General features: G+C 39.7%; 1 protein-coding gene across 10 annotated transcripts in view; it reads left to right on the forward strand.

Annotated features, from left to right (window-relative positions):
* The window catches only part of ARMH3 (armadillo like helical domain containing 3), a 178,373-nt gene that overhangs the window by 146,401 nt on the left and 12,438 nt on the right, over positions 1–19,534 (forward strand). For all 10 annotated transcript variants that reach the window (XM_007187298.2, XM_007187295.2, XM_007187296.2 and 7 more), the window contains one exon: positions 561–639. In XM_007187298.2, the coding sequence (XP_007187360.1) occupies positions 561–639 (79 nt within the window). The remainder of the gene's footprint in view (positions 1–560; positions 640–19,534) is intronic.

The raw sequence follows: 19,534 nt of genomic DNA on the forward strand, positions 1-19,534 counted from the left end.
CAGAGTGGTGGAGAAGGGAGTGTTTGAAAACAACGCTCAGATTTTGGTTTGAATGGCTGGAAATAAAATTTTGGTTTGAAATATTAACTAACAAATATGATGATTGGTTGTAGGCTTTGATAAAGCTTAGCTTCTTCAGAGACTGTATTTAGCCTATGTGTTACTGAATGCCCTGTTCTCCCAAGTAAGAGCAGAGCAAACAACTACTTTTCTTTCTGACTGAAACACTAGGGCCCCCTAGTGGACAGCCCCCTGGGTCCTGTTTCTTGTTGAAAGGATGCTTGGTTTTGTTTTTTGTTTGGTTGTGAGGTTTTTCCCTAGTTCATTTGCAGAGCAGAGATGCTTCATTCTGCTCTCTGTCTAATAAATTATTAAACCCTTCCCATTTTAAAGTAATCAGTTCACCCCGTGTGACCTCATGTTCCTAAGAGGACAGTTACTCTCTGACAGTTACTCCCATGCTCTCATACTCTAAACCAGAAGGTAGCTGATACTTGTTTTTAACTCATTTATCCTCTTATTCCATCTGGTGCTATATTAATGTTAATTCTTTGTTTCAGAGCCATCATCAACCACTTTAACCCCAAAATTGAATCCTACGCTGCTGTGAATCACATATCCCAACTGTCGGAGGAGCAGGTAAGCCACTACTTTCCTCATTGTGGCCCTAGTTCGTGGCTAGCATCAAGCCCTCTCTGATGGCAGAGGGATTCTGTGACTGAGCTTCTAATGGGAGTGGCAAGAGCTAGGCTGCTAAGAGGAATTAGTAAGGGATTTGTTGATAGTACTTTAAATAGAATGATGGCTTCTGTTTTTGTGCCATATGAAGGGTTTGCTTAATTATGTAGAAGATATGTAGGTGAAATTTTGGTGAATTGTTATTTTAGAGTGGGTGATATAGCATTTCTTCTTTTAATTTTAGGCAGAGTCATTTTGACTTTTGAAAATAAGAAATGAAAACTTAGCAATGGTTGAAACTGGCAATTAGAAAAACCCTGAGTTCAGCTTAATTTGATGCTGTTTGGCTCCTTAAAACATGAGCCCTCCTTGGGGCAGATTTTCCTTAGTAATTGAGTTCTAATTTGCCTTGAGCAGTTATCTCGGGGCAGGTTTTTCTGTGGTATGGACCAAGTTGGAGATGCAGATAGTGTTGTGTGTTTGTTTTCCTTGAGTCTGGCCTGATTTCCTCTTCTCCCAAAATGCCTGTACTCGGCCCTGCATTATATAAAATTACAGATGAGGCTTTAGCATGGCATGGTATTGAACTTGATGTTTCAGAATGAGACTCTTGAGTCCTGTTTTTAAAAGCACAAAATGAGACATGTATTCACACAATCTTCCTTCCTTCCCACCCTACTCCCAAGTTGGAGGGCCTGGGTATTCATGAGGTGAGAGTCCAGATATAGGCTCCAAGCCAATTAAAAAAAGAACACCTATGCTCTGCGCTCCCTTTTTTTGCCACTGAGCCTCTTGCTGGCAGGGCCAGCCAGCCAGCTGTTGTGTGATCATGTGTTCAGTGTTCCTAAAAGCTGTTCCGCTCGCCAAATGAGGCACCAAGCAAGCCTTTTGCCTAACAGACAGCTTCTCAGTATTCCCACCAGTGGCTCTTTCCTCAGCCAGATGGATAGGACTCAATTAGTCTATCAGTTATTCCCCTTGACATATTTGTTCTCTTTTGTGAGGCCAGCTGTGAGAATCCATCCTCTTATTTAAACTGCTTTGATAAATGGCTTTCATTTTCTTTTTTCCTCTTCTGCGTATGGAGCAGTCCTAAGTCCTGTATAGGATTTTAATGCCACTGCTCTCTGTGAGGTGCTTCAAGATCCTACCTTTTTCTTGTTGGACCAGTTCAGATCAGTTTTATTATATCATTTTTATGCAAAAGAATTCAACATCTTGAGTTTTGTATAGTGAAAGAAAGGGTGACTTTCTTACCACAGTGAGTTCTGGTTAGTCTAAAAGCTTTAAAAAAAAAAAAAAGGAAGACACATTTTCCCAGTCAGCCACGTGCAGTATTCATCCCCCAGCAGCTTGGGAAGGTCAGGCAGAAATCTTCCTACAGCAGTAGCAGCCACAGACCAATAATAAAAATCCATTCTGGCGCATGAGGCAATCTGGAAAAGGATGATTAGCAAGCACGTGTCCTCACCCTTCTCCAACTTCTTTCAAAGTTAAATGAAGTGATGAAAGTGACTCTCAGTAAGAGTCCACAAGCCAGAGATGAGGCGACTTTTATAGAGTGGGAGAGTACACAGCCCTATTTGAGAATGAGGAAGGGATAGCACTCTCAAAGATTTATTTTCTTAGTAAGTAATTGCATGCCTGCTGTATACAAAGTGTGGTCCTGGGTAGTAGGGATCAGTGGTGAATAATCTAAGTGTAGTCCTTGCTCTCATGGAGTTTTTGTATATTCATTACCTCTCTTAACAACTCTTTTCACTTGGGTAGCGGGGGAAGGGTGATAACTATTCTGGGACCCTTTTCAAAACTGCCCTCAAAATAGTTGTTGCTTCTCTTCCCTAAATGACTCTGAAGGGTAATAAATGACAGCATGAGGGTGCACTTGGTTTTATTCTCAGCATATCAGATTAAAAGTATTTTGACTCCTTGTTAGTCTCCAACATGTGTTGGAGCACTTCTCTCCCCTCAGTTATGAACATTAATGCTAATGTCACTAATGTTAAGTGTATTCACAGCTTCTCAAAGAACTGGCTTTGGGATGCAATAGAGCCTGGTGGTCCAGTGGTTAAGACTCCACGCTTCCAATCCAGGGGGCTTGGGTTCAGTCCCTGGTGGGAGAACTAAGATCCCACATGCCACTTGGCCAAAAAAAAAAAAAAGAAAGAAAAATAGGGCCTGCAGTTGTTAGCAGCAAACTAAGTAGAAAGAAAAAATCAGGAACTTAATCCCCAAGTAGATTCTAAAGTACTCCTAAAGTAAAACCTAAAGACCGTGGATAGGCGTTAACTGGGATTTATAGCACTTAGTAAGATAGCAGACAAGAGAGGGCTCTTTGCTAGATCTGCCTGCCTAGGCTGCCATTTTCTTCTGGCAAGAGGTTTAGTTCTGGCAACCCCCAGACACATTCTAGTGTGTGTTTGAGGCATTTCAAGATGATGTTTGTAAATCCATTATTGCTTAATAAACAAAGCCCAATCTCGCACACTGGAGTTTCTTTTCAGATGTCCAGAAGATAGATGACATTTTTTATTACTTCTCATTGGCTTCATGGAGGGCAAAGCTTTTTAATCAGTTAATACCCTCAGTGTGACTGAATGGTCATTCATTTTCTAGTGTAATAAACTGCGTGCATTTTTATATTGTATACACAGGTGTCATATTTGTCTGGAGTTGATTGTGAAGCTTGCTCATTTTGACTCCTTTTGTGTGTTTGTGGTAAAATCTGCATAAAATTTACCATTTGAATAATTTTTAAGTGTACAGTTCAACGGCGTTAAGTGCATTCACATTGTTGTGCAACCATCACTATTATCCACCTCCAGAACTTTTTCATCATTCCATGCTGAAACCCTAAACCCAGTAAACAGTGACTCCTCATTTCCTGTACCCCCAGCCCCTGGTAACCACTATTCTACTATTTGTCTCTATGTATCTGACTATTCTAGGGGTCTCACAGAAAGTGGAATCATACAATATTTGTCCTTTTGTATACGGTTTATTTCTCTTAGCAAAATGTCTTCAAGGTTTGTCCATGTTGTAGCATGTATCAGAATTTCATTCCTTTCAAAGCTGAATAATATTCCATTGTATGTGTATAGCACATTTTGTTTATCCTTCTAACCATCGATGGACATTTGGGTTGTTTCCACCTTTTGGCTATTGTGAAGAATGCTGCTGTGAATGTTGGTGTTTTGAGTCCCTGCTTTCAGTTCTTTTGTGTATATACCCAGAGGTGGGACTGCTGGATCAAATGGTAGTTAATTCTATGTTTAATTTTTTGAGAAGCCATCATAGTGTTTCCCACAGTGGCTGCACCATTTTACATTCCAATTTTTCCACATCCTTGTCAACACTGGTTGATTTTTTTTATAATAGCTATCCTAATGGGGGTGAAGTAGTATCTCATTATAGTTCTGATTTTTATTTCCCTAATCATTATTAATGTTGAGCATCTTTTTATGTGTTTATTGGCCATTCATTTATCTTCTTTGGAGAAATGTCTCTTCAAGCCCCTTGCCCATTTTTTAATTGGGTTGTTTGGATTTTTGTTGTTGAGTTTTAAGAATTCTTTATATATTCTAGATATTTATCCTTCATCAGACATGTGATTTGCAAATATTTTCTCCCATTCTGTGGATTGCCTTTTTACTATGTTGACAGTGTCCCTTGATGCACAAGTTTTCAATTTTGATGAAGTCCTGTTTGTCTGTTCTTTGGTTGCCTGTACTTCTGGTGTCATCATTGCTAAATCCAATGTCATGAAACTTTTCCCCTATGTTTTCTTTTAAGAGTTGTATAGTTTTAGCTCTTACATTTAGGTCTTTGACCTATGTTGAATTAATTTTTGTATATGGTGTTTGGTAAGGGCGCTTTGACCGCTTTTTGTATTTCACATATCTTTAGAATAAAGTTTATGGAGAAGGTACAACTTGCTTTTCCAAGAACTGTGAAACTACTCCCAGTTTATTCCCTACTGGGTTTGCTTGTCTTTAGTACATCTTATAAAAATTGTCCTTCAGGCCCCTTGCCCACCCTCAGCTGAGATTTAGCTCCTTTCTCTTCTCAGTACAGCTTGTTGATAAGCATCTGTCCCTAGCTGGTAGAATCATTTGTTATGCCCCTATCCCTACCAGTGACACGCACCCTGATTTTTATTCTCTCACGAGGATAGCTGAGTCACACAACCTGTGGCATTTTCATAGATAAATCCCAGCGACCTTTTGTTTCTACTAAATAAATGTGGAAGGAAGGTATTAAAGAGAAACTCTAGACCCCAGACTAAATCTTGGGTTTGTATGCTTTGAGGATATACTGTCTTGATGATGCAATGCTCCCTGCAGATAAGTATGTTAAAATAGAAGAGCTCTTCAGGGGGTTCTCCTCCCTATCCTGTCCTACCCTAAACTCTTATATACTCCCTGTCCTTTATTCCTGCTTTTCAAATTAGGAAAAAGACTTTTTTATTACTGGCTACATCTTACTAGAATTGGGTCTACACTCAAGAGATCTGTCATGAAATTTTTTGGAATACTAGCTCACAGGTTTTTAACCCAAAGTCCAAGAATAGGCTTTAGAAAATTACTGCACACTCTGAAATTGTGTAAAATTATGCATATGTCCTTTTTTTTTTTTTTTTCTTGAAGAGGGTCCATCTTTCTTGAAAGTCTCAGTCAGCCTTTGACCCCTTCAACACACAATTTTTTTTAAAGAATCACTGGCTTAGGTGCCTTGAATAGTACCTCATACTTTCCTTGCCCCCAAAGCCATCAGACCTTTGAAAATGCCCATTGAAGATCTTAAGCACCTTTTAGACTATTCACTATTTGTTTTGGTTTGCAAATGCTATGACATTGATTTATATCAGCTCTAACTTCCTTATAGGCAAAAGAGGGATTCATAGCAGAACTTTACAGAAGATTCTCTAGAGCCCTGAATATCTAGAGTACATAGTGACAATTTAGGATTCAAGTCAAAACCTTCCCTGAGCACCTGATTCCTTAAGCTTTCAGTCACTCTCATGACCAATTTTGTGCCTTTGAAATATCCCATTGGAAAACAAGTAAATGGCCCACTTTTACTTTCTTCAGCCTTCATTCAGCTATCAGTATTTTAGCATTTAGTGCTTTGTGCTTTAGATTGAGTCAGGCATTTGAGGGATACAGAGGTATGATAAAGGGCCTTTGTTCTCAAATGATGGAGTAAGTGCAGAAGATGGCTTAAGGCAATTTATTATCAATAGCCAGCCAGTACTAGCAATAGGATCTGTGCGTTCCTGTTGGAGAAAGATCTCTGCAGGTTGTGGTGGTCAGGAAAGGCCATGTGGAAGAGAGAAGTAGTGAGTTGGGCCTTGAAAGAGGAAGGATAGGAATTGGATAAATGGAGAGGCACAGATTGTAAAATGTACTCAAAGCCAGGACCTGAAAAGGACAGAAAGAGTGGAGAAGAGGCCCAGAGTTTCTATGCCTTGTCCTTGGGTCCCAGGGCACCCAGGGGCTGGATGCCTTAGAAATATGATTCAGTCATTTAAATTGTTAGCACATCTTCCATAAACCCTAGTGCACTGACTCTCATCCCTGTCCTAATTGTACTGCCTTTGATTCAGTTCACAAGCATTCATCTCAAAGGCCTAGTATGAACCAGCCTCAGTGCTACTAGGCATATGATTAGACCTACTGAGCAAACCTATCTCTCTCTTTTTTTCTTCCTGGTAAAAAACACATAACAAAATTTATCATCTTAACCATTCTTAAGTGTACACTACAGTAGTGTTAATATATACATTGTTGTGCAATTTATCATGGGTTCGAGCCCTGGACTGGGAAGATCCCACATGCCACAGAGCAAGTAAGCCCATACACCAGAACTACTGAGCCTATGTTCTAGAGTTCGTGAGCCACAACTACTGAGCCCATGTGCCGCAACTACTGAAGCCTGCATGCCTAGAGCCTGTGCTACTCAACAAGAGAAGCCACCGCAATGAGAAGCCCACGCACCGCAACAAAGATTAGCCCCCACTCACTGCAACTAGAGAAAACCTGTGTGCAGCAACGAAGACCCGACGCAGCCAAAAATAAATAAATAAATAAATAAATTTAAAAAAAACCCAAAAACTGAAACTCTGTGTATTGAACAACTCCTCTTCCCTGCCCTCCACCTTGCCCCTGGCAACTACCATTCTACTTTCTGTTTCTAAGCGTGAGCAAACCTATCTTGAAGCTGGTATTCCTTTAAACCAAGTGGCCCAGGGGCTTGCTAAAAATTTTTCATACAAATTTAGGAATTTTCCGGGAAGATCACAAAGGTGGTCTGCTGGCACCCCCATGTGTCACAGCACTGTAGGACAATGTCACCAGATGCCTCCCATTATTTCTTCAAGTCTCCACTCTCACTAAGGCTTTGGATTTTGGATTCAGAGGAGGCCCTGTATAATGTCATATGTTATAAGAGGTATCTTCGAAAGTATTATGGTGAAACAGAGAATCATTCATTTGTAGGAATAGGTTAAAGTCAATTAGGGAAACAAAAAATGCTTCACATCTGATTGAGTGAAAGTTGCATTGGAAGCTGAGTATTTATTTTCATCTATTAGTCATCTTTCTAACCCTTTTTGCTTTTCTCCTGATCCTAAGATAATAGCCACTATAAATAGCTGCTAGGTGTTTAAAGATCCTAACGAAACCTAACTTTATTTTCCCAGAGAACAGTGAGATACTGCTAATAAGAGGAGAGCCCTAGTTTGTGGGGCAAACATTGTTAGGGTGTCTGGGTGGCACCCGTTACTTGTGAACATCTAGGAGAGGAAGCACAGAAAGATCTTGGGGAGATATCCTAAAAGCTTCAGGGCTTATGAGGAAAATGGAGCCTGGTACTTCAACTTTAGAGTTCTTGGCCCTTGGGGTGCTAGTAAATGTTTAACAACTGGTAGAGGGGTGAGTGGTTGGAGGGGGCTGATTTGTAGTGCTGAAGGTGAATGCTCCCACCATGGCTACCAAAGTGAAGCCAAGTGGCTCTCACAGTGCTTGAAAATTTAACAATCATCTCTCACAGGCCAAGCATGTGTAAGTCAGCTCCAGCATACCACTGGTTGTTGAGGAAGTCAGCTCCAGCATACCACTGGTTGTTGAGGAAGACTGGGAGAAGGGGGCTGTAAAGCTGTGAGGTGGGGCTTTCTGAGCAGGAGGTGAGTGGGGGTCACTTTCCCCATGGAGCCACCTATATTGCCTCACAGGGCAATCGAGTCCTCTGAGCAGCCCATTCTGAGAGCCCCTGTGATGTTTTCTCATCTTAAAACAGGGCCTTGGCAGAGACATATGCTGGTGAGCTGAGATTTAAGACTCTCACGATAGCCATAACTCAGTTTCCCGTACTTGGCATTGTGTTTTTGTACAACAGCCTGTAGTTTTGCACTGCCTCTCTATAACCGTGAGTGATGGTTGCTGTGGGAACTCTTAGTACGAGCATGTGACACAAGCATTGGCTGTCTGACCCTTCCTCTCTTGGTGTCTTTGTTTAGATTCTGACATTTCAATTGACCTATTTGGCAGGAAAAAGTTTGATATGAGTTAATTTGTTCATTGGATTCACCAAAGCCGAAAGACACAAAGTCAGAGCCAGAGGGATTTTCCTACAAGCTGCTAAACCTTGGAAATCAACTTTATGTTACATAGGGCATCTTGAGAAGGTCCACTTAAGAAGGTCAGCTGATTATGTGCTGCTAGGATGTCCACTCTCTTACTTGGACCAAGAGGTAAGCTGCACTACCAGAGACAGGGGAGCAAGCTGGATTTTAGCTCCTCTGAATAGGGAAGAAAGTATCTTGGATTTAAAAAAGGACACAAATAGATAAAAGGAAAGGAACAACTAGGAGTTTTTGAGCTAGGCACTTTTACTTAGGTCATGTAATTAATTCTTTAATCAGTTGTTTGAGGTAGGTACAGTTATCCTCATTTTATAGATGACGATGCTAAAGAGACTAAGTAATTTGTTCAAGATCACACAACTGTTAGTGGTAAAGCCATAGTGTGAACGTAGGTCAGTCTGACACCAAAGTCTGAGCTTTTCATTGGCCGAAGCACGTGAGACAACTGGAGTTTGTCAAGTATCCTGAAGGAAGAGGCAAGTCAGGATAGGAAGGTGCAGGGAGAAGCAGAGAGAATGGGGATAACAGGGCTCATTCCTAAGGGGTGGGGAAAGGTCCTGGTTTGGGAATGGCCCATTCAGTTAAGGAAAGAAAGTACTGAACAGGGACCTGGAGAGTTTGCCTGCCAGTTAGGCAGAAATGCCTAAGTAGAGGCTCCTGGCACAGTATGATAACTTTATAAATGAGGGAAAAGTCTATTCCATACAAGCATGTCAGAAAAGTCACTATGAGAAATAAAGCTTTTCCACACACCAAAGGAAGATGACAAATTTTTTAAAAGTTCTTATGTACTTATTTCTTTTAAAGATAATATATTTATGTCGGTCAAAACCAAAAAAGTAGCACACTGAATTTTAATTATCTTCAAAAGTGGTAGTTCCATTTTGTTTAAAAAAATAAAGGGAAAATGAAGATTCAAAATTAATGTCCCACAGCCAAGCTAGATGAATGCAGAGGTCACTGGTGAAGAGCTCAGCTTATTATTCATGTCTGCCACTGTCAGCATTTTCTTCAATTAACTATGAATTTTGAAATGCCCATCACATAAACTTTCTGGTCTTCCTCAGTCAGGCTTCATTGTCGGTGAAGCTTCATTGGCAGTGCATGAGAGGAGTAGCTTTGGAGCTTGTAGGAACTCCAGTAGTTGTCAGCTTTTCAAGAGGTTACAGGAGACAGCAGCCCTTGCTTTCTTGGTTTAAGCTAAGAAGGAGCCTTTATCCCAGTTACTAGATGTACAGGTAGGACTTCACTCTTCAGTTTGTTTATTTATTTATTTGGCTGTGTTGGGTCCTAGTTGCGGCATGCGGGATCTTTCCTTGCAGTGCGTGGGCTTCTCTCTAGTTGTGGCGTGCGGGTTTTCTGTCTCAAGTTGAGGCACATGGGCTCAGTAGTTGTGGCACGCAGGCTTAGTTGCCCTGTGGCATATGCGATCTTAGTTCCCTGACTAGGGATTGAACCCACACCCCCTGCATTGGAAGGTGGATTCTTTACCACTGAACCACCAGGCAAGTCCCTTCAGTTTGTTTTTTAGCCACCTCCTTCCTTCCAAATAGATCTTCATGTACTTCTGTTTTATTTCCATTGCAACCTCTTTCCGAGGAGGTAGCTCAAAACTCTATAAGGTGTGCTTGGAAGAGTATGGTTTGCCACTGTGATAGTAACATTGGAGGCCAGAAGTGTCACTATGCAAACTGTTATCTCTGTTATAAGCTGTGTTAATTGGAAATGTTTTTGCTAAGTACCATAACAGCACTTTGACCTTTCACAGTGACCCTGCTCAAAAAGAAGTTACAGTCTTAAAAATGACCCACCCAGCTAGAAGGGAAACTGTGGATAGCCCACAAATGGGATTTCTGTTAAAGAATTTTGTCTGTTAAGGAGGGATAGATAAGTGAGGCCTGGCAGGGAGGCAGAGACCCCATATCAGATTGTCGGAGAGACGGTGTTTTCTGTTTCCCTCCCTGAGATGTGATATATTTCCAAGAAAAGAAAGCTCAAGTAGGGAGGACAGAGATCTGCCTCTTGGTTTCAGCTGGGTGGAGTGTCCAGCCTGCAATAAGCCATAGAGAGGGAGAAGGCCTGATGCGATATTTGGTAAACATGTGTATCATGTTCCCCCACCGCTATTATCTTGGCTGCCTCTTGGTGTGATTGCATGCCTTGCTTGTGCAGGGTAAGGACCTGGGCTTGTTGGATCTGTAATTAGTGCAAAGAAAAGCTTCACAAGCTTCACCCCTGGAAACAAGGGGTTTCTAGGACTTCAACCAAATCAAGTCAGGGAGGTGGGGCAACTACCCAGGGAAATTAAAGAAAGTCATTGTCGCCACTCCTTTAACCAGCTGATGGCCTTTCACGAATCACCCACTGTGAGGTTCATTATCTGGTCCACCTTTCTGAAAGGCAGAGCCAGCCTGTCAGATCAATAAATTTCAGGGCAGTCAAGAGCCCTTTGGTAGCAGGCTTGAAAGACATGGATGGACTGGAGAACTGGCCAACTTAAATTGGTTCTGAAGGGACTTCCCTGGTGGCGCAGTCATTAAGAATCCGCCTGCCAATGCAGGAGACACGGGTTCGAGCCCTGGTCCAGGAAGATCCCACATGCTGTGGAGCAACTAAGCCTGTGCGCTACAACTACTGAGCCTGCGCTGTAGAGCCCACGAACCACGACTCCTGAGCCCATGTGCCACAACTACTGAAGCCCGCACGCCTAGAGCCCGTGCTCCACAACAAGAGAAGCCACCGCAGTTAGAAGCCCGTGCACTGCAACGAAGAGTAGCCCCTGCTCGCCGCAACTAGAGAAAGCCTGCACGCAGCAATGAAGACCCAACGCAGCCTAATTAATTAATTAATTAATTTTAAAAATTAGTTCTGAAATTGAGTTTGATCCTGAAGTATATGAGACGAAAATAGAAAGGGGAAAAAAATCTTCTGCATATTATATACAAGTTGGCTGTATAGAGGAAACAGTTATCTTTTAAAAGGCATCATCTTTTTTAGCATAAGAGATTTGTGTCCACCTTTTGGATCCTTGTTTCCAAACAATTATATTGGATGATTGTGCCCTGGAGAGAGATTCACGTTATCTTGGATAGAAAGTCACTGTAAGCCCTTAGTGGAGGGGAAGGATGCTCACTCAAATGAGGCCTGTGAGTTTGTTATCAGGTTACTATTTGTTCTAGCTCCTGTACTGTTGGCTTGTTTTCTTTTTTCCAGCCACTTTGAGCTAAAGTGTTCTGAAAAAGAATCAATTCTCGCCTCCCAAGGAAGTTCTCAGAACCTGCTTTTGTCTAAGAATTCTCTGCTTCTGGGTGTCCTTGGTTCGTTCAGCAAGACAAGGAATAGGTGCCCCAGCTTCACATCCCCCAGATTATTTCTTTTCTGTGCAGAAGGACAGAGGTTTCTGCTCTGTGCCAAGCCAGGGGATATAAAAATGCAAAAATCATACATGCCCTTGAGGACTTCACAGTATAAGAATCAGGATCACTAATTTCTTGCTTAGACCTTTGCTTCTGTGCCCTCCTGTAGACCTCACTTAGCTGGTGTATTTGGCCTGCTTGTAGCAGCATCCCCCAGCCTTTTATAAACCTAAGAAGGTTTAGGTTTGTAGGTACCCTAGTGAAAAAATGCCTCATTATAAATCTGTAAATGGTTGGCTGATAACCCTAATTTGGAGTGAGTTTCCACAAGGAGAGCCATGATCGTCTCATATCTTTCACCCTTGCCTCAGTTTCATAAAAAAGGCAAAAGTGGAACTTTCATTAGATGTCCTTGGTAAAGGTAGGACTCTGTAAGTTCCTGAGCTTGGCAAATGATTGAGTTTGTCAAAAGATCCAGCTACAGTACACCCACTTAAAAAAACCTCATGTGGCTACTGCCCAGCTGAAAATGATTTCAAACACTGTTGATTGCTACCTGGAGTCCCTTTAATTTGTCAGGGAGGATTGCCAGGGATGGAGAGGTAGGGAGGAGTAGCACAATGAGGGGAATCTTTGGCCTTGTGGAAATACTAGGAACTCCTGGCTTATAGATACTGATATTTCATTCTGAATCATTCTTGCCCCAACCAAAAATGGAATGGTAAGACCAAAAAAGACATAAGTTTACTGCCATGGCCCTACTTTTTTTTTTTTTTTTTTGCCTAGTCATGATTTACTGGACTTAACTTTTTACTTAACTTTATTGAGATGTAATTAACATATAATAAAACATATTTGTGTAATCATCAGCATCACAAGATATAGGACATTTTACTTCCATCACTCATAAAAGTTCTCCTTTACAGTTAGTCTTATCTGCAGATCTGAGCCCTAGGCAACCACTGATGTAATTTCTATCACTATAGATTTGTATTTTCTTTTTAAAATTTATTTATTATTTATTTTGGCTGTACTGGGTCTTAGTTGCAGCACGTGGGATCTTCATTGCAGCATGCAGACTTCTTAGTTGCAGCATGGGGGCTTCTTAGTTGTGGCATGCATGCAGGATCTAGTTCCTCGACCAGGGATCGAACCTGGGTGCCTTGCACTGGGAGCGTGGAGTCCTACCCAGTGGACCACCAGGGAAGTCCCTAGATTTGTCTTTTATAGAATTTCACGTAAACTCTGTTGTGTCTGAGATTCATCCATATTGTGACACTTCTAGCTGTTTACCGAAGAGAAATGAAAATATATGTCCACCCAAAGACTTGTATACAAATAATATTCATAATAGCATTATTCATGATAACCGAAAACTAGAAACAACTAAAGCAACCAGCAACTGAATGGGTAAACAAAATGTGATACATCCATACAATGGAATATTATTCAGCCATAAAAAGGAATGAAGTACTGATACCTGCTACAACATGGATGATTCTTGAAAACATATGCAAAATGAAGGAAGCCAGTCACAAAAGACCACATGTTGTGTGATTCCATTTATTTAAAATGTCCAGAATAAGCAAATCTATAGAGACAGAAAATAGATTGGTGGTTACGTAAAGCTGGGGTTGGGGAGTAAGCTGGGAAATGACTGCTAATGGTTATGAAGTTGATGAAAATGTTCTAAACTTAGATCATGGTGATCATTGCCCCCGCTATGTGAATATACTAAAACCATTGAATTGTACACTTAAAATGATTGAATTTTATGGTATGTAAATTATCTCTCAATAAAGATGTTTTTAAAAAGGAAGAAAAAAGAAACTGCTAAACTGTTTTCAAAAGTGGTTGTACCATTTTTAATTCCCACCAACAATGACTAAGAGTTCTAGCTACTCCATATCTTTGTCACACTTGGAATTGTGAGTGTTTTTAATTTTAGCCATTCTAGTGGGTAGGCAGTGCTCTAGTAATACTGCATGCATAGTTTTAAAAATTACTGTTAATTTATTTTGCATGATGTTGAGCAGCTGATCATTTGCCTGTTTTTAAAATTTGATTATTATAATACTTATGAGTTTTTGTATTGATATATTCTGGATGCAAGTCATATATATGTATTGCAAATATTTTCTCCTAGTCAGTTGCTTGTGTTTGCAAGTTATTAATGGTGTTTTCAAAGTCCAGACATTTTAATGAAGACCAACTTTAATACCATAAAAATGAATTTATTAATTTTTTAACACTTTTTGCTATTGTGTTTTATTTAGTAAATCTTTGCTTACTCCTAGTTGTGAAATTTTTCACCTGTATTTTCTTCCGTAAGTTTTATAGTTCTGTCTTTTACATTTAGTTCTATGCTCCATGTCAAGTTAATTTTTTGTAAAATGTTTGGTAATGGTAAATGTTCATCCATTTCCTGCCCACCCCCCCACCCCCTGCAGTATCCTGTTGTTCCATTGTCATTTGTTGAAAAGACTATTCCTTCCCCTATTGAAATACCTTGGCACATTTGTAAAAAATCAATTCACCATACATATGTGGGTCTATTTCTGAAGTATTAGTTCTGTTCCATTGGTCTAATATATGTCTAAATTTATGCCCTACACTGTCTTATTATAGGTCTGTAGTAAATCTTGAAATCAGGTAATATAAGTCCTCTGATTTTGCTCTTTTTAAAAGTTGTTTTGAATATTTGAGGTCTTTTGCATTTCTATACAAAGTGTAAAATTAGCTTGTCCATTTCTACACAAAAAAAAGGCTGCTAAGATTTTTTTAAAAAATATTTATTATTTATTTATTTTTGGCTGCGTCGGGTCTTAGTTGCAGCACGCGGGATCTTTTGTTTCAGCGTGTGGGCTTCTTCGTTGCGGTGTGCGGGCTTCTCTCTAGTTGTGGCGTGAGGGTTTTCTCTTCTCTAGTTGTGGCGCACAGGCTCCAGGGCGTGTGAGCTCTGTAGTTTGCAGCACGTGGGCTCTCTAGTTGAGGCTTGCGAGCTCAGTAGTTGTGGCACGCGGGCTTAGTTGCCCCATGGCATGTGGGATCTTAGTTCCCTGACCAGGGATGGAACCCGCATCCCTTGCATTGGAAGGTGGATTCTTTACCATTGGACCATCAGGGAAGTCCCAAGCCTGCTAGGATTTTGATTGGAATTGAATTAACACTATAGATCAACTTGTGGGAGAATTGACACTTTAACAATATTATATTCAAATCCGTGATCATAATATACCTATTTATTTAGATCTTTAAAATTTTCTCACCAGTATTTTGTAGTTTTTAGCATACTGTTTTGCATCTATTTTGTTCAATCTATCCATAAATATTTCATTTTTTATGTTATCTAAATGGTATTTTTTATTCTTTTCCATATGGTTTATTACAGGATACTGAATATAGTTTCCCGTGCTATACAACAGGATCTTGTTGTTTATCCATTCTATATATAATAGTTTGCATCTGCTAATCCCAAACTCCCAATCCAGCCGTCCGCCCCCAGCAACCACAAGTCTGTTCTCTATGTCTTTGAGTCTGTTTCTGTGTTGTAGATAAGTTCATTTGTGTCATATTTTAGATTCCACATATAAGTGATATCATATGGTATTTGTCTTTTTCTTTCTAATTTACTTCGCTTAGTATGATAATCTCTAGGTCCATCCATGTAGCTGCAAATGGCATTATTTCATTCTTTTTAATGGCTGGATAATATTCCATTATATATATGTACCACATCTTCTTTATCTACTCATCTGTCAGTGGACATTTAGGTTGTTTCCATGTCTTGGCTACTGTAAATAGTGCTGCTGTGAACATTGGGATGCATGTATCTTTTCGAGTTATAGTTTTGTCCAGCTATATGCCCAGGAGTGGAATTGCTGGATCATATGGTAACTCTATTTTTAGTTTTCTGAGGAACCTCCATACTGCTCTGCATGGTGTCTGCACCAGTTTACATTCCCACCAGTGTAGGAGGGTTCCCTTTTCTCCACACCCTCTCCAGCATTTGTTATTTGTAAACTTTTTTTTTTCTTGCCGGAGCTTAGTTTGCAGACCAGGGATCGAACCCGGGCCCCTGGCAGTGACAGCACCAAGTCCTAACCACTGGACTTGCAGGGAACTCCCTGTAAACTTTTTAATGATGGCCGTTCTGACCGGTGTGAGGTGGTATCTCATTGTAGTTTTGATTTGCATTTCTCTAATAGTTAGTGATGTTGATCATCTTTTCATGTGCCTATTGGCCATCTGTATGTCTTCCTTGGAGAAATGTCTATTTAGGTCTTCTGCCCATTTTTTGATTGAGTTGTTTGTTTTTTTGTTATTGAGTTGTATGAGCTGTTTGTATATATTGGATATTAAGCCCTTGGTCACATGGCTTGCAGATATTTTCTTCCAGTCTGTAGGTTATCATTTTGTTTTGTTTATGGTTTCCTTTGCTGTGCACAAGCTTATAAGTTTGATTAGGTCCCATTTGTTTATTTTTGCTTTTATTTCTATTGCCTTGGGAGACTGACTTAAAGAAAACATTGATATGATTTATGTCAGAGAATGTTTTGCCTGTGTTCTCTTCTAGGAGTTTTATGGTGTCATGTCTTATATTTAAAACTTTGAGCCATTTTGAGTTTATCTTTGTGTATGGTGTGAGGGTGTGTTCTAAATTCATCGATTTAAATGTGGCTGTCCAGCTTTCCCAACACCACTTGCTGAAGAGACTGTCTTTTCTCCATTGTATGTTCTTCCCTTCTTTGTCGAAGATTAATTGACCATATGTGTGTGGGTTTATTTCTGGGCTTTCTATTCTGTTCCGTTGATCCATATGTCTGTTTTTGTGCCAGTACTAGGCTGTTTTGATTACTGTAGCTTTGCAGTATTGTCTGAAGTCTGGGAGGGTTGTGCCTCCTGCTTTGTTCTTTTTCCTCAGGATTGCTTTGGCAATTCTGGGTCTTTTATGGTTCCATATAAATTTTAAGATTATTTGTTCTAGTTCTGTGAAAAAAGTCATGGGTAATTTGATAGGGGTTGCATTAAACCTGTAGATTGCTTTGGGTAGTATGGCCATTTTAACAGTGTTAATTCTTCTAATCCTAGAGCATGGGATATCTTTCCTAAATGGTTTTTTAAACCTTGATTTTCAATTTTTTTGCTAATATATAGAAATAGAATTATTTTTAAATTGACCTTTTTTTCTCACAACTTTGATAAATTCATTTTTTTTTTAGAGTCCTTAGAATTTTCTGTGCTCACAATCATATTGTGTACAAGTAAATTCAGTTTTACTTCTTTCTTTCAAGTCTGTATGGCTTTGATTTCTTTTTCTTTCCTTATTGCACTGTCTAGGACCCCCAGTACAATATTGAAGTGGTCAGAGTAAATATCCTTGACAGATCTTCAGGAGAAAGCATTGGTCTTTCATCATTAAGTAATGGGTTAGCTATAGGTTTTCATAGATTTCTTTATTAGGTTGAGGAAGTTCCCTTCTATCTAGAGTTCGCTGAGAGCTTTTATTATGATGAAGGTTGACTTTTGTCAGTGTTTTTTCTGTATATATTGAGATGATCATATGGATTTTCTCTTTTATTCTGTTAATATGGTGGCTGAGTTTTAAATATTAATCCAACCTTATATTCATGGGATAAACCCTTCTTGATCATGATATAGTATTTTATTTTATTTTAATTAATTAATTAATTTGTTTATTTAATTTTTGGGGGGCTGCATTGGGTCTTCATTGCTGCGCAATGGGCTCTCTTTAGTTGCGGCGAGCGGGGGCTACTCTTTGTTGCGGTGTGCGGGCTTCTCATTGTGTTGGCTTCTCCTGTTGCGGAGCACAGGTACTAGGTTTGCGGGCTTCAGTAGTTGTGGCATGTGGGCTCAGTAGTTGTGGCTCACGGGCTCCAGAATGCAGTCTCAGTAGTTGTGGCGCACGGGCTTAGTTGCTCCACAGCATGTGGGATCTTCCCAGACCAGGGCAAAACCTGTGTCCCCTGCACTGTCGGGCAGATTCTTAACCACTGTGCCACCGGGGAAGCACATGATATAGTATTTATAATATATATTTCAGAATTTGAGTTGCTAGTATTTTGTTGATTATTTTTATGTCAGTATTTATGAGGGATATTAGTTCACAGTTTTCTTGTGGTACCTTTGGTTTTGGTATTAGAGTAATGTTGCCTTACAAAATAAGTTAGGAGTATTCCTTCCTCTATTTTTAAAAAGAGTTTGTGAAGAATCACTGTTAGTTCTTGCTTAATGATTAATAGAATTTACCAGTTAAGGCATCGGGACCTGGAATTTTCTTTGTAGGAAGAATTTTTTTTTCTCTTTAATTTAATTTTATTTATTTTTTATACATCAGGTTCTCATTAGTTATCCATTTTATACATATTAGTGTATATATGTCAAACCCAATCTCCCAATTCATCACACCACCACCACCACCCCTCCGCCACTTTCCCCCCTTGGTGTCCATACATTTGTTCTCTACATCTGTGTCTCTATTTCTGCCCTGCAAACCGATTCATCTGTACCGTTTTTCTAGGTTCCACATATATGTGTTAATATATGATATTTGTTTTTCTCTTTCTGACTTACTTCACTCTATATGACAGTCTCTAGATCCATCCACATCTCTACAAATGACCAATTTTGTTCCTTTGTATATATGTACCACGTCTTCTTTATCCATTTGTCTGTCCATGGGCATTTAGGTTGCTTCCATGTCCTGGCTATTGTAAATAGTGCTGCAGTGAACATTGGGGTGCATGTGTCTTTTTGAATTATGGTTTTCTCTGGGTATATGCCCAGTAGTGGGATTGCTGGGTCATATGGTAATTCTATTTTTAGTTTTTTAAGGAACCTCCATACTGTTCTCCATAGTGGTTGTATCAATTTACATTCCCACCAACAGTGCAAGAGGGTTCCCTTTTCTCCACACCCTCTCCAGCATTTATTGTTTGTAGATTTTTTGATGATGGCCATTCTGACTGGTGTGAGGTGATACCTCATTGTAGTTTTGATTTGCATTTCTCTAATGATTAATGATGTTGAGCATCCTTTCATGTGTTTGTTGGCAATCTGTATATCTTCTTTGGAGAAATGTCTATTTAGGTCTTCTGCCCATTTTTGGATTGGGTTGTTTGTTTTTTTGATATTGAGCTGTATGTGCTGCTTATAAATTTTGGAGATTAATCCTTTGTCAGTTGCTTCATTTCAAATATTTTCTCCCATTCTAAGGGTTGTCTTTTTGTCTTGTTTATCGTTTCCTTTGCTGTGCAAAAGCTTTGACGTTTCATTAGGTCCCATTTGTTTATTTTTGTTTTTATTTCCATTTCTCTAGGAGGTGGGTCAAAAAGGATCTTGCTGTGATTTATGTCATAGAGTGTTCTGCCTATGTTTTCCTCCAAGAGTTTTATAGTGTCTGGCCTTAGATTTAGGTCTTTAATCCATTTTGAGTTTATTTTTGTGTATGGTGTTAGGGAGTGTTCTAATTTCATTCTTTTACATGTAGCTGTCCAGTTTTCTCAGCACCACTTATTGAAGAAGCTGTCTTTTCTCCATTGTATATTCTTGCCTCCTTTATCAAAAATAAAGTGACCATATGTGTGTGGGGTTATCTCTGGGCTTTCTGTCCTGTTCCATTGATCTATATTTCTGTTTTTGTGCCAGTACCATACTGTCTTGATTACTGTAGCTTTGTAGTATAGTCTGAAGTCCGGGAGCCTGATTCCTCCAGCTCCGTTTTTCTTTCTTAAGATTGCTTTGGCTCTTCGGGGTCTTTTGTGTTTCCATACAAATTTTGAAACTTTTTGTTCTAGTTCTGTGAAAAATGCCATTGGTAGTTTGATAGGGATTGCAT

This window comes from Balaenoptera acutorostrata, chromosome 16 (genome assembly GCF_949987535.1).
Source record: "Balaenoptera acutorostrata chromosome 16, mBalAcu1.1, whole genome shotgun sequence".
Lineage (NCBI taxonomy): Eukaryota > Metazoa > Chordata > Mammalia > Artiodactyla > Balaenopteridae > Balaenoptera > Balaenoptera acutorostrata.